The following is a 13,250-nucleotide window of genomic DNA, read 5'->3' as shown; positions in this document are numbered from 1 at the left end:
CACTTAAAATTCGTATGGTATATACTTTCTACTGTTTTTTTAATTTTTATAATCAAGATATAAAAACGTATTACTAAGAATATTTTCTAATTAAATATATACATACACTTCTGTTACAGTTTGGACATGAAGGTTCCCTTGTCGTCACGCCCAATGCTTACAAGCAAACATTGAGTAGATGCTAAGGGAAATTGATAAGAACCATCATGAATACACAACTTTGTGATGACATCAAATTTAAATACGGGGCACTTGTTCAATCATACTTTCTAACCAAAGGATTAGTACCCTTTTTCCAATGGATTTAATAATTTAATGTTGCAGAATTTGGAAGTCAGCAGTTATCTCAAATTAAGGTTTGAGCTTATATGTACAGTATTCGGGTTTAGATCTAAACCGGGTATGCAAATATTGTGGGTTTTACACGCATTCGGAATAATTTGATATAACTTAATAACTGAACTTTTATTAATCTGCAAATTTTATAGTGTTCGTGAAATTTAAGAAGTTATTTCAGTGTTAGATCAACCATTTTCTTTTCTTTTTGTGCAACACGCTACTATTTTCTTAACATGTTCTTTTTAGTATTTCTAGTGTAGTATTAACCATTGACATCAATTGTAACAGATTTTAATGTGTTTTAACTCTCTCTTTTTAAAATGTGTGTTTTAAGTTTTTATCAGTCTTACACTATCTTTTTCGCATGAGAGAAATCTTAAATCTGAGTTAAACTCAAAAGTATTCACCGCCGCCGCCGTGCTTGTGTGAAGAGAAAACGACATTTAATGAAATGAACAAACCACATACAGTAATTTCATATTGATAAAATCTCAAAATATTGGGTATATCAAAAAAATCTCAAAATATTTATAAAGGATGATGTTTTATTGGGTTCTGTTTTTTGAAAAATTGATCATCTTTTTATTTTTTTGTGAGTCTCTTTATTAGTATAGACTATTCAGCAAGACAACTAAACCATTAAATCCATTTGGAGAATTTATCATTAAATCATTTTCGGTAAAAGAGTAGTAAATGTTTTGTACTAATATGTAAATAATAAATAACTAGATAATTAATGATGATATGTACATATGATCGTGTCATGTGTGTATATAAGATAGGCTGAGAGGCGATACACGTTTGTTCCACCAAGACGACTAGTAACCAAGTTGGTACCAAATGGCTAATACGATATTAACATCACAGTTTTTTTGACATGACAAATTATTGAAATTTTATATATTATTTCATATGATGGTGAGTTTAAGATACTATTCTCATAAACAATTTGTTCCAATTACTCGATAATTAATCATGCTTATAAGATTTATATTGAATGAACTTTGCATTTGTTTGTCAAGTCAGTGAAAGATAAGTAAATTATTAGAAAATAGTACATATCTCATTTGTTTATAAGAAAGAATTTTAATTCCTCAAAATTATAATCAATCTAACGTTATCCAATAGATAAAAAAAGGTACTATAAAAATCCCCAACTAAACTTAGATCATCAAATTTAGATTATATCACTTTACAGAACCTTTTGCCAGTAAGAGTCTTCCCATTTCTCCACTTGCCGGATGAGATTCAATTTCTTCCTATGGAACTTCTCAAGACCATTGGAATCAAAAGGAGGAGGAAGTGAACATGGGCCAGAAGCATGAGGCCTACTAACTAAAGAGCCTATCATAAATTTCTTATCAACCCCATTAACATCTTCCCCTTCAGAAGGGCACACCAAGGCTTCTGTGCATAGCTCAACACTATTCTTTGGAACTTGAGGCTTGTACTTAAGAAGCTTGGAGTATTCATTCAACAGATGGAACATGTAATCATAAACATTTTCCATTGATAGATCTCTTTGCATGAACTCACTTGCTTCTCTTCCTATCTCTTGAGCCTGAAAATCAAATAAATCTATGAAATCGTAGGCAAAGTTATATATGTGATTGAATTTATCAAAAAATTCTATACAACATACTTTTGTTTGCATAATACAGATAAACCCTTTATTTTTCTTCAAAACCTAATTATTTTTGACGAACTAGTTTGATGTGATATTGTATTATACATATCTATAAATAGATCCAGAAAAAAAAAATGATCATGTTCATATAAGTAAGATAATGTAGAAAGAGATTATAAAAAAGATGGAGAAGGGTACCTTTTGAGTGTGATTATTAAGCCAATCAACAGCAAATTTGATGGATCTACATTTATCTTTATCCCTAATGGGCCAATAGTGTTGGAGAGGTTGAAGAGTTCTTGAGAAGAAATCATAGTAATAAGGTTTCACCATCAATGTGACTGAGTCACATGCTAATATGTATTTCTCACTCACTGACCACGCATACCCTTCTATATAGATCTTGTACCTACATAGTAACTTTATTACTCCAATCATTAAATGACACAAAAGGAAGAAGAAATTTTAGACAATGGTACTGACCTGTAAGTGCATTGATTTGCTACATTCGAATTCTCAAATCCTCTTTGTCCTTCTGATATCCAATCCTATTTGCATGCAAATACAAATCAAAAATATATATATATATATATATATATATATATATTGCATAGGAAGACAAGTATAAATAAATCTGATTATAGAAGCATACCTGAATGAAAATTCTAGCATTCCAATCATGTAGTGAGGATAAATTGCAAGTGAGGAGATCTTCTCTTGAAGGAGATGCAACAAAAGGGTTCCCTTTCCAATATGCATAGGCGTCTCTTTCCATAAATTTCTTCTTCTTCTTTCCTTCTTCCATTTCTTTCAACACTTTGCTCCACTCCCTTATGTTTATCTCCTGCCTTCACCCACCAAAATTATTCCATTTCATTTCAATTTCATTCAAAAAATAAGAACTTAATTTGATAGAAAACATGTTTAAATGAATAGTTATGAAACTACCAATATGGTTTTGGTTTTACACTTCATGTTTTGCTGGAAAGATTGAATGACACAAGAAATTAAAGTTACTTTAGTGAAACACTTTAGTTAAAGCATAATAAGTGATAAACAACTTACAACCACATATTTAAATTGTAGTGGCATTGCGTGGAGGGATAATATTGTTTTTGGACTTACCTTTTCGTCCCTTTAAATTACTATAATTTTAGCCACTAACTAGCTATACTACTATACTCTTAAGAAGATATAATACAACAAAATGAATCTATTAAGAATCACGAAAGAATCTATTTGTGTATAAATGAAAAAATGGACCCGGTAACTTTTCTCCGGCATGTGATCAAGTGGGGACAAGTGTACCTTAACAACCATACACGTTAGCTTCAGAGTTCAGACAAAAGAAGAAAAAAGGAGAAAGTGAGAAGAGATTATATTCTAGTACTTACCATCCCCAGAATGACCAATCAGGAAAGACGATATCCACCGTCCACCTATCACCGCAATATCTAAACAACGGAGGTGGCGCATTCTCAACCGTACGATTCAATATATTATAACCGTCCGATCTAATGACTGGTCGATCATCACAGTCAAACATGAGATCCACGTCAGGTAACTTCCCTGGATACTTTCTCAGCAGCTGAAGAATCCCCCATAGTGTGAACGCATCTCTAGTTTGTATAGACTTCTTGTAGTTTTCGACGAACACCTTGCCGTTTAAAATAACTAACCTGAAATGTGCTGTAGTTTTGCCTCTTTCCACCATTTCTTTTGTTATCCCTGTTTCTCTCCATGGTTTTAGATCCTCGTGAATCCACTTGAAGTAATCAGGACAAGACCGGTTAGATTCGGTTTGGTTTTGATTATAACCCGATTGCAGTGTTCTTGAGCAAGAACCAGACCGGTTTTGATTCAAGAAACTTGAGCAATCTACCGAGCTTCCGGTTTCCTCCGGTGATTTCTTCTCTGATACACGTACCGGGACCGGTTTTATTGTTGTTATTGTCGGTCGATGAGATGGTTTTTTCTATAGTAACAAAAAAATGTTGTCATAATTTATTTTTCAATCATGAACATATATATTAGGCATAATCATGGAAGTAAAGAAGAAGAATTACCTTGTTAAGTAGAGGTGTTCTTGAGCAAGAACCGGACCGGTTTTGATTCAAGAAACTTGTGCAATTTACCAATACTCCGGTTTCATGCGGTGGCTCTAGCTCCGGTTCTGGTTTTGTTGCTACTAATGTCGGTCGATCAAATGCTTTTGTCGTCTTTGATAAACAAACAATAATTCAAAGTATGAATAATAGTTATCATGATAGTGTGAACTATGTATATATAGTGAAAAGAATGATTTACCTTGTTAAGCCATAGAGAGGAAGTGACGGCAATACCGGCGGCGATTAGGAAGAGAAGAAGCGTTAAAGTTGCCACGTGGAGTTTTCCGATAACCGGACGGTAAGTTTTAAAGTTGGTGATATGAGAAGTGAGAGCTCTAGGTTTAGAGAATAGAGACGTCATCGTTATGATTTTTTCTTTCTTGGATTATTAAGGGAATTTTTTTGTCTTTGACATTTTTGTTGATATCTCGAAAACAAGTTGGGGGGGGTTTCTCTTTCTATTTTTTTTTTTTTGAACTTAAAAAGGTTGAGGAAAAAAGTAGAAAAGAAAATGCCTCGTGGGTTTGAGAGAATGATGAGGACACGAGTCACACGACATTGATGATAGTGGACTTGTTTTGCTACTAGTATATACTTTGGAATTCGGAAATTTAAACTAGTCAACTTTATCACTCGATCGTTTCAATTACGTTATTTACATAGATTATACGTATAGAATAATTTTTTTCTGTTCAACATATGATAATCATATAGTACTACTATTTAAAGCGTGGCCATATGTGGATAAAAGTTAAAAGGGATTTCGATGGAAGTGTTTTTTTGTCTTTCAAGTATCTCACTATGGTTTTTTAATCCACTATGCTTCATCAAATAAAATTGTTCAAATTTTAAACTTATATCAAAATAGATGAGCAAATCGAGCAAATCAAGCAAATAGGAGGAAGCCTTCATTACCTTTCTGCTGGCCCGTTGTCATCTTCGGTAGTGAGATCATATACTTGCTCTATAACATTCTCATGAGGGCTCAAGAAAGGTATTCAACTATTGAATTTCTTATACTAATTACCGACTACTAAAAGAAGAATATGAAGCAATCTTTATAAGTTGTTCTTGTGGTCTTGCCTTGCGCATTCACGAAGAAGGAAAGAGTGACTTGTTTTTAATTCGTGTGATAAAATTTGAATTTATATTACGAAAATGGTAACTTGATGGTTAGTAACTACACAATTTAAACACATTGTGTTGGAGAACAGCTTTTTTCCCAAAACACTCAAATTCATGTTTTACGAGTGTAAGTTAAGCAGATTTTTTCTTGTCTAGCCATTTCACAAAAAAACGAGTTGAGATAGCTGATCTTTGTTTGGTGCATAGAAGAAGAACACCGGCGCTGAGGCTTTTCGTAGGGAATAAAAAAGAGAGGCTGTTAACACCATTCATTTCAAATAAAGTACATTATAGGGGGTTTTGACAAAGAAATTTATATACTTTTTTCATTTTGTTATGTATATATAAAAATTTCAAAACTCACCAATTTAATCTCAATATTAAAAATTACTAACCAACACTCCTATAGTCCTATGCATGTAATTTGTCGAATCACTATAGATTTTAATATATAATTTTTGATATTTGTGCAAGTTTAGTCACCATAACCAAAAATCGTTGGGTTACTGGAAATACAAGGTCCATTAAGTAGAGATGAGATCCCATAAAATATAACGAAATCTCTTGTATAAGGCCCATTATCACTTTCAAGAGAGCAGATTGTTGAGTTTATTGGAAATTTGAGGCTTGATCCTAAGATGCTTGCAAATATCATTTAACACACTCTCTGTTGTTGTATGATATGAACCAAGTCATGGGATGTGAAGTTTCAAAACTCAAACTTCAATCCCCCGAAGGCCTATGGAACGGAAACCATATTTGCATTATGGATTCATTTGGATCATCCAATCACCTTTGAATTAATCTCCGACAAATAGTTAAAAGACGTAATCTCAAAACTCTAAAGTCAATATTATTTTTTCATTTATCACTTGTTTCATTATTTAGCTGACTGTACTCTTCTTTATATTATTGTTTTAACTTGTTCGATGCGATGCGATGCAACTCATCATTTATTTCATAAATAAAAAAATAGCCAAATGAACAGTTGATATTCATTATGAACCACAAAAAATGGTACGATGTAGCAATTGTATAATTTTCTAATCGAAACAAAGTTGATAGAACTATTTACATCATTATTTATGAATGATGAGGTCGGAAGAGACAAAACATGCATAAACTTTGTGTCTCGGTTTTCTTATAAGGTTTTTAATGTTTCAATTTGCAATGATGTCAAACATTAGGGTCCCAAACTGAATAAGTGTAAATATGTGTGACCTTTTTCTAATATTTTACTCTCTAATTAATTATATGGTCGTGCATGATCTTATTTATTTTATACTTAAGTAAGATAACAAACGTTTGTACATAATGATAAGATGAAAAAAATGTTATAGAATTATGAGTGCGCTAAATTTTCTTTAACCGTATGTATGTATAATGGTGGTCCTAAAACTTTAAAACGGGTTTAGTTTGTGGCCTGAAATGAAACGTGTAACCCACTAATTACAAAATCTCTATAATCTTTAATTTCAAAAAAAATCAAGGATAACTCAGTTTATTAAAATGTGTACGTACTTGACTGCGTGAGTCATTCTAAAGATTAATTATCGATTAGAAATTATATTTGTGGGCATGAATCGATTCCATTAATAAACATTAAAAAAATGTAATCTTCGTTTTAGATAAAATGATGTTGAAGATCCTGAGTCGGCTCAAACATTCTTGTCTCTGAATGAAGTTTCAACAGCATACGTACGTAGTTTGGCACTGGTGGCAATGACAATTCGTCTAGTAACAACAAGTTTGATACTCAAGTACTTGTTACTAGACTAGTCTAGCAGTTGCTATTATGTTGAATAATCTTGTGTTCTGAAATTCACAATCGAGAATATTGGTTTAAACCTTCATCAAGCTTCATATGCGAGACACTATTTTCATTTTTAGAAAAATTTCGTAACAAAACTTTTAAAAACGTTATCTATATATTCCTAGGAAAATTTTCTTTATGACTTAACTAAAAAAATACTCAACCAATAAGAACAGATATTAAAAATACAATTGGTGATAAAATATCAAAATAGATTTGAACTTTGCATAAAAAGTTCTACAAAATCAAAGAAAAACCTCAAATATCTAATAATTAAAAACGAACTGAGAATATTTTTAAAATTATAGTATATGAATGGAAACACAAAATAAAAATGATTTCAGGTTTAATTCTTTAGAAAATATGATACGAATAAAAGCAAAAGAAGAAAAAACTCTTCTTCAAAACGAGAGAAACAATTTTGTAGAGGAACTTGCATAAATTAAGGACCTCCGGCAGATAAGTCCACTATCAACATGTATAATATGCGAAATGCGGTGTTTGTATTTTGTAATTATATCTTTTATCTTATTTAATGTTTATACTTTTTTTTTTGTATGACAGACATCTCGATAAGAATTGTATTATATACAAACAATAATATTTTATAAACACAGCAAAATTGAAAAAGAGTGATAATAACGCCCAACCGTGGAAACGTTGTGAGGATAGTAATAATTTTATAAGAAGATAGGAGTTTTTATTTGAAAATAATTAAAAAGTGATTTGTTTTACTAAACAAAAGTGAATTTTTATTTCTCTATGACATTTGTCGGCTCTATGAGAATGTACATCTAATTCCTAATTTTACACAGTTAAAGTTAGTGCTATATTTTTCAAAAGCAAAAAAGTTAGTGCCATTTTTTTTTCAATTTCATTTTGTAAGGTAATAAGTGAAACCTTAATAATTACTTTAACATTTGCACATATACATATGCATGTCAAATTTAACGTAATAGATAGATTTTTTTTTTTTTTGTAAAATATATAATATTCGCTCCTCTTTTTTACTTAACAAAGTCATATGTATAAATCATATATGATGTCAAAGATTAAATTATTATTGGTCACCGTACATGAATCTGGTATTGGGAGAAAATTAGAAAAATTCAAAGTGATCCTAGTTGTTTATTTTAATGGGAGATAAGAAAAGGAAGGCTGATTATATAAATACAAGTCATTGAGGTGTATAAGACTTCTTCAACTTCAACTACAATTTCAGTTTCATAATAATTATTGAAGTATATAGTTTATATACCATTTCTCTTCTCTCTGTCTCTTTGTCTCTCTCTCTTTACCATGGCTAGGGTTTTTCCTCAAGCGGCCATCTCTTCACCGTACATGAGTACGGAGAGAGAGACTTTCACGGTTTGGATGAAATCTCTGGTTTACCAAACCAATGGTTTAACTGTTTACAATTCCAACGGAGAGATTACTTACCGTGTCGAAAACTACGACAAATGTAGCAATGAAGTCCATATCATGGATCTCCATGGCAACATTTTGTTCACCATCCGCAAAAAGGTATAATCAATCCCTCGTTGATTCGGTTCGATTCTTTTTTTCTTGGTTCATCCCGGTTCGAGCTCCAAACAAACTAGTAGTTCGAAAATTTTGTTGACCATCCAGAAAAGTAAAGTTTTCAAGTTCATAAACATGCTCTAATACCCTCCTCTAAGAAACTATGGGGCTAAAGTCTCATAACTTATTGGATTCTTAAAAATTTATTGAATAATGAATCATTTGAAAATCAACAACGCCAAAAAAAATAAAAAAAAATTGGAATTTACAATTTAAACTAAAAAAAAAGTTAAATGAAGTTTCTCTAGCTCAATTTAGAAATAGTTTTTCAAAAATATAGTAAGCAAGCAACCATACTTAACTTATATTAAAAAAACTCAAACTATGATTCAAATTTGCGCCGTGGAATTGGACTTTTAAAATTTAATGATGATCATGTGTAAACAAGTTGGACAATAATATGAATAAATTCATCATATGTTTTAAAATTATTGTGTTTCTTGTTTAAAAAATATTTGCAGAAATTATGGCTTTTCGGGAGTTGGTATGTGTATAGAGAATGTGGAAGCTTTACAAGCACGGAAGAAGTGAAACCTTGTGCTAGAATCAAAAGGTCTTCGATAAGAGATGGAGATTGGGAAGTTCGAGATGAGACCAATGAAGTCTTTTGGATTTTAAGATTTGACCCCAAATTTGCTTTTCAGATCATAGACATTCACGGAAATATCATTGCACAGGTAAATATATCAATATTTTGAACCAAAAAAACGAAATTGAAAGAGTATATATATATATAGAGTTAAATACTTAACCATATACATGTTTAATAGGTTAAGCCAAAGCAATCATCAAATGGGATTACATTGGGAGAAGATGTGTTAACTTTGGAGGTGAAACCACGTGTTGATCACTCACTCGTTGTCACACTTGTCACTGTATATGGATTAATTAAAGGAGTAGTCTAATTTTTCTTGTTTGATTTGTATAGTAAAAACACACACACAAATAGTGATTTTTCCAACCTTGTTTGTGTTGTGGAATATGTAAATATTCTTTTTTTTGCGAGCCTTGAATTTTGCTTGTTTTTTAAGCTCTGTCCAAAAAAACATTCCACAATAGAATTATATTGTTTAGGGGGAAAAAGCCGAAAAAATCGTCATTTATTTTTAATTTGGCTGTTTAATACATGTAGTTTTAAATTTGGATTAAAAATACCTCACTTATTTTTTGTTGTCTTTTAAAACCATCGTCTTTTAGATTTTGGTAATTTCGAACCTGGTACTTAACAGCCGTCAATGAACATAACGGAATTATTTGACCCTACGTATTTCAATTATATAATAATAGGTTTACAAAAAGTTTTGTTTATATTGTCTTGGTCTAGTGGTACCGCAGGGTTTGGGTAATCCCAATTTCTCGGTTCGAGTCTACATCCCACTCCTTTTAATTTTTATTTTTTATTTTTCTGATTTACTTCATCTTCTTCACGAGTTTTTTTTTATCTCCAGTAATTGATTTTATTTTTCAACTCTCATCATTTATGGTTTTGGTGATGGAGAGACATGTGATTGATCGGGGAAAGACGAAGAAAGAGTTAGAGATTTTGGTTAAATGATATAGATTGATGGGGAAGTGAAGCAATTGAGGGATTTTGAGGAGGAAGAAGTAGCAGTAGGAGATGAAATCGCCATTGAAATATGAGAAAATTTAGGGTTTTTGGTGAATTGAAGGAATCTTTGAGAAGAATGTGAGATTTGTGAAAAAAGTGAGGAAATAAAGGAAAAATCAATTGCAGGGATGGTGAAGAAGATGAAGTGAAAAACAAAAAATAAACGAAAAAAAAATAACTAAATGGGAAAGAGGCGGGGTTCGAACCTGTGAACTGATGATTATCCTACATTATTGTTACCACCAGACCAAGACAACACGCACATACTTTTTTGCAAATTCATTGTTTATAAATATGACAACACGTAGGGTTAAAATTTAACGCTGTTAAATGATTCCGTTACGGGCATCAACGCCTGTTAAGTGGTAGGTTCGAAACTACCAAAATTTAAAAGACAATGGTTTTAAGAGACAAAAAAAATAAGTAAGGTATTTTTATTCCAAATTTAAAACTATAGGTATTAAACGGCCAAATTAAAAATAAATGGAGATTTTTTCGGCTTTTTCCCCTATTGTTTAGGACTTACATATAGCAAATATAAATTATCATTCGAAGTCTGAACTCTTCATGATAGGTCCATGATCCGGACCATTGAGTTTCATTTGCCAACAAATTTTGCCTATGGATAAAATGTTAAAGAAAGAAGAAGACAACTTTTAAAGTTTGAAAATCTTCTCGTGTCCACCTAATAGGAGCATAACAAAGAGCAGTACCACTGTACTAGTCATGTCCACGAAACTCACACTCAACAACAACAAGAACAAATTTAACATGAAAACACAAACTGGGTCCAGAAGTAAACAACAAGGTCGATTCACCTCACATATGCAATCACAAGGGAGGATGGTTGCTCCCCAATTCGTTTCTCGAGGATTGATTGTTTCAAGACAGCATTTCCAGATAGTTTTTTTCCAATCTCCCATCATGCAACATATCAATCACCATATTTATTGTTGAAGCATCTCCAGCAAACTCGCGACTCCTCATTCCTCTGATGAGTTCAGCTGATGCTGCTTTGTCACCATCTCTAAGATGTGCCCTAATAAACGTATTTTATGTACCGCTATCTGGAAGAGGCCCATCTTCTCTCATTTTTCTGAACAAGGCATCTGCTTCTTCCTTTAAACCTTTCCTACAAAATCCTGAGATCATAGTATTGTAAATTATTACATCAGGTTTCACTCCTTTAAGGCTGAGGCTACAAAATAGATCCCACCCATCTTCCACCTTCCCTGCCTTGCACATCCCTTCAATCATAATATTATATGTGTAAATAGTAGGTTCCATTTTACTCCTTTGCAGATACTCGAATACAACCATTGCTTTCTCTAGCTTCCCATTTTTACAAAGTCCATCTAACAGAGTGTTGTATGTCATAATATTGGGATGCACACCATCAGAAACCATCTGTTTGAACACCATTTGGGCATTATCACAATCTCTAGCTTGAAAAAATCCATGGATAAGAGTGGTGTAAGTGACTGTGTTGCCAACCAATCCTCTTTGAGACATCTCGCGGAAGAGTTCCACACCTTCGTCTATTCTCTTAGCCTTACAAAATCCGTTAATAAGAGTATTGTAAGTCACTACGTTTGGGAAACAGTCCTTGCTAATCATCAACTCAAACATGTGCTTGGCCTCGTCTAAACGATCGTGCATACAAAACCCATTGATCAGTGAACTATAAGTGAAAATATCAGGATCTATAGACCTTTTGATCATCTCGTCGTACAATTTCTCAGCCTCTACAAGCTTCCCCTCCTTCACAAATGCATCAATCAATGCGTTGAAAGTGACTACATTTGGATTGATTTTCCTCTCAATCATATCACTGAGTAGTCGAGAAGCATCACTCCATCTTTCGTAATTACAAAGGCAACTTATGAGGGAGCTGTAGGTAATAACATTTGGTCTAACTCCTTTGTTTTCCATTTCAGTGAACAAGTTGAGTGCATCATCCTCATGTCTATATTTGCAGAGACTATCTATGACTGTGCTGTAGATCACAACATTGGCCTCTATTTTCGCAGCTTCCATCTTGTTGAGCAGATTAAAAGCCAAATCAATATCACCTCTCTTACATAATCCATTTACTACCACTCCATAAGTAACCAGATTTGGTTGACAGCCTCTTTGAACCATTCGATCAACTAACGCCACAGCTTCAGAAGCTTTGTTGTGGAGAAAAAGCCCATGAATCAAAGTTGTAAATGTGATTGTGTCAGGTCTATACCCCATTTCCACCATTTGATCAACCAAAGCTACAGCATCTGAAATCCTCTTACCGTGACAGTATCCATTGAGAAGAGAAGAAAGCGTGACAATGCTGGGCTCATAGCCGAGTTTCATCATCTTGCCAAGAAGAGCTAAAGCAAGAGAGATTTGAGAGCGTCGGCAGAAACAGTTGATCAAAATATTGTAAGTATATAGATTATGTGAAATTCCTAACCTCTGCATCTTCTCACCTAGAGAGATGACAAGATCAAACTTTTTCATCTTAGCAATGGCACTCAACAGTTTATTGAACTCAAAAATGGAAGGTAAAGGACGTGACTTGACCATGCCACCGAACAAACCAATTGCATCATCTAACTTCATACTATGTAACCCATTTCTCAATATCTCTCTGTAATCACCACTGCCACTAGAAAAAGCTCGTCCCCAGTAACACATCCCGCAAAGATCAATGGAAGAAGGAGCAATTCGAGGATTACCTTTCCCCTGAAGATTCCGATGAACAAATCTACTCGTCGTCGATGAAACTACACTCGAAATTGAGATCCTCATCTTCTCGTTTTGGCTTCAGCTGATTCTCAATCTCACTCTTACTCTCACTCCTCTCTGCAAATCGCAAACCCTACACGGAGAGAGAGATATGCAAACCGGTGGGATTCTGGTTTAGAACTGATTACCAAACCGGTTTACTAACGATTGAATTTTGAAGCGGGCCATAAAACTGTTTTGGGACTTCCACTTACCCTCTAGATAAAACGCAGCGTTTAGATAATTTCTCAGGAATTTGTTTTTGTTTTTTTAACATTGTGTCGT

The 13,250-nt window shown here is 33.1% G+C and overlaps 3 protein-coding genes and 1 long non-coding RNA gene across 7 annotated transcripts; 1 reads left to right on the top strand and 3 right to left on the bottom strand.

Annotated features, from left to right (window-relative positions):
* Window positions 1–1,364: 1,364 nt before the first annotated feature.
* On the bottom strand, window positions 1,365–4,629 carry AT1G63420 (O-glucosyltransferase-like protein (DUF821)). 2 transcript variants are annotated; one of them, NM_001334092.1, is made up of 7 exons: window positions 4,274–4,629; window positions 4,033–4,185; window positions 3,361–3,941; window positions 2,619–2,814; window positions 2,450–2,514; window positions 1,982–2,375; window positions 1,365–1,900 (listed from the first exon to the last, which is right to left on the bottom strand). In NM_001334092.1, exons 1-6 carry the CDS (start codon window positions 4,433–4,435, stop codon window positions 2,111–2,113), a joined length of 1,422 nt encoding a protein of 473 aa, NP_001320907.1. In that variant the 5' UTR covers window positions 4,436–4,629; the 3' UTR covers window positions 1,365–1,900; window positions 1,982–2,110. The 2 variants fall into 2 exon arrangements, with proteins under 2 accessions (NP_001320907.1, NP_176531.1); NM_105021.3 differs by having other exon boundaries at window positions 2,165–2,375.
* Window positions 4,630–5,161: 532 nt separating this feature from the next.
* AT1G08613 lies at window positions 5,162–5,457 on the bottom strand. The gene has a single exon (NR_139464.1). It is a non-coding gene; the product is annotated as an other RNA (long non-coding RNA).
* Window positions 5,458–8,220: 2,763 nt separating this feature from the next.
* On the top strand, window positions 8,221–10,234 carry AT1G63410 (LURP-one-like protein (DUF567); the record flags this gene model as incomplete). Of its 3 annotated transcripts, NM_001334090.1 has the most annotated exons (4): window positions 8,312–8,536; window positions 9,055–9,270; window positions 9,364–9,489; window positions 10,154–10,234. In NM_001334090.1, the coding sequence occupies 4 exons, from the start codon at window positions 8,312–8,314 to the stop codon at window positions 10,232–10,234; spliced, it is 648 nt and encodes a 215-aa protein (NP_001321952.1). The 3 variants fall into 3 exon arrangements, with proteins under 3 accessions (NP_176530.5, NP_001321951.1, NP_001321952.1); NM_105020.5 differs by lacking the exon at window positions 10,154–10,234 and having other exon boundaries at window positions 8,221–8,536; window positions 9,364–9,756; NM_001334091.1 differs by lacking the exon at window positions 10,154–10,234 and having other exon boundaries at window positions 8,221–8,536; window positions 9,055–9,756.
* Window positions 10,235–10,824: 590 nt separating this feature from the next.
* Window positions 10,825–13,131, bottom strand: AT1G63400 (Pentatricopeptide repeat (PPR) superfamily protein). Its single transcript, NM_105019.2, has one exon. The coding sequence runs from the start codon at window positions 12,987–12,989 to the stop codon at window positions 11,256–11,258; it is 1,734 nt and encodes a 577-aa protein (NP_176529.1). The 5' UTR covers window positions 12,990–13,131; the 3' UTR covers window positions 10,825–11,255.
* Between the last annotated feature and the right edge of the window lie 119 nt (window positions 13,132–13,250).

The sequence above is a fragment of the Arabidopsis thaliana genome (assembly GCF_000001735.4).
Source record: "Arabidopsis thaliana chromosome 1 sequence".
Classification (NCBI taxonomy): domain Eukaryota; kingdom Viridiplantae; phylum Streptophyta; class Magnoliopsida; order Brassicales; family Brassicaceae; genus Arabidopsis; species Arabidopsis thaliana.
Note: the sequence above shows the minus strand (reverse complement) of the source record. Positions and strands in the feature narration are given on the sequence as shown.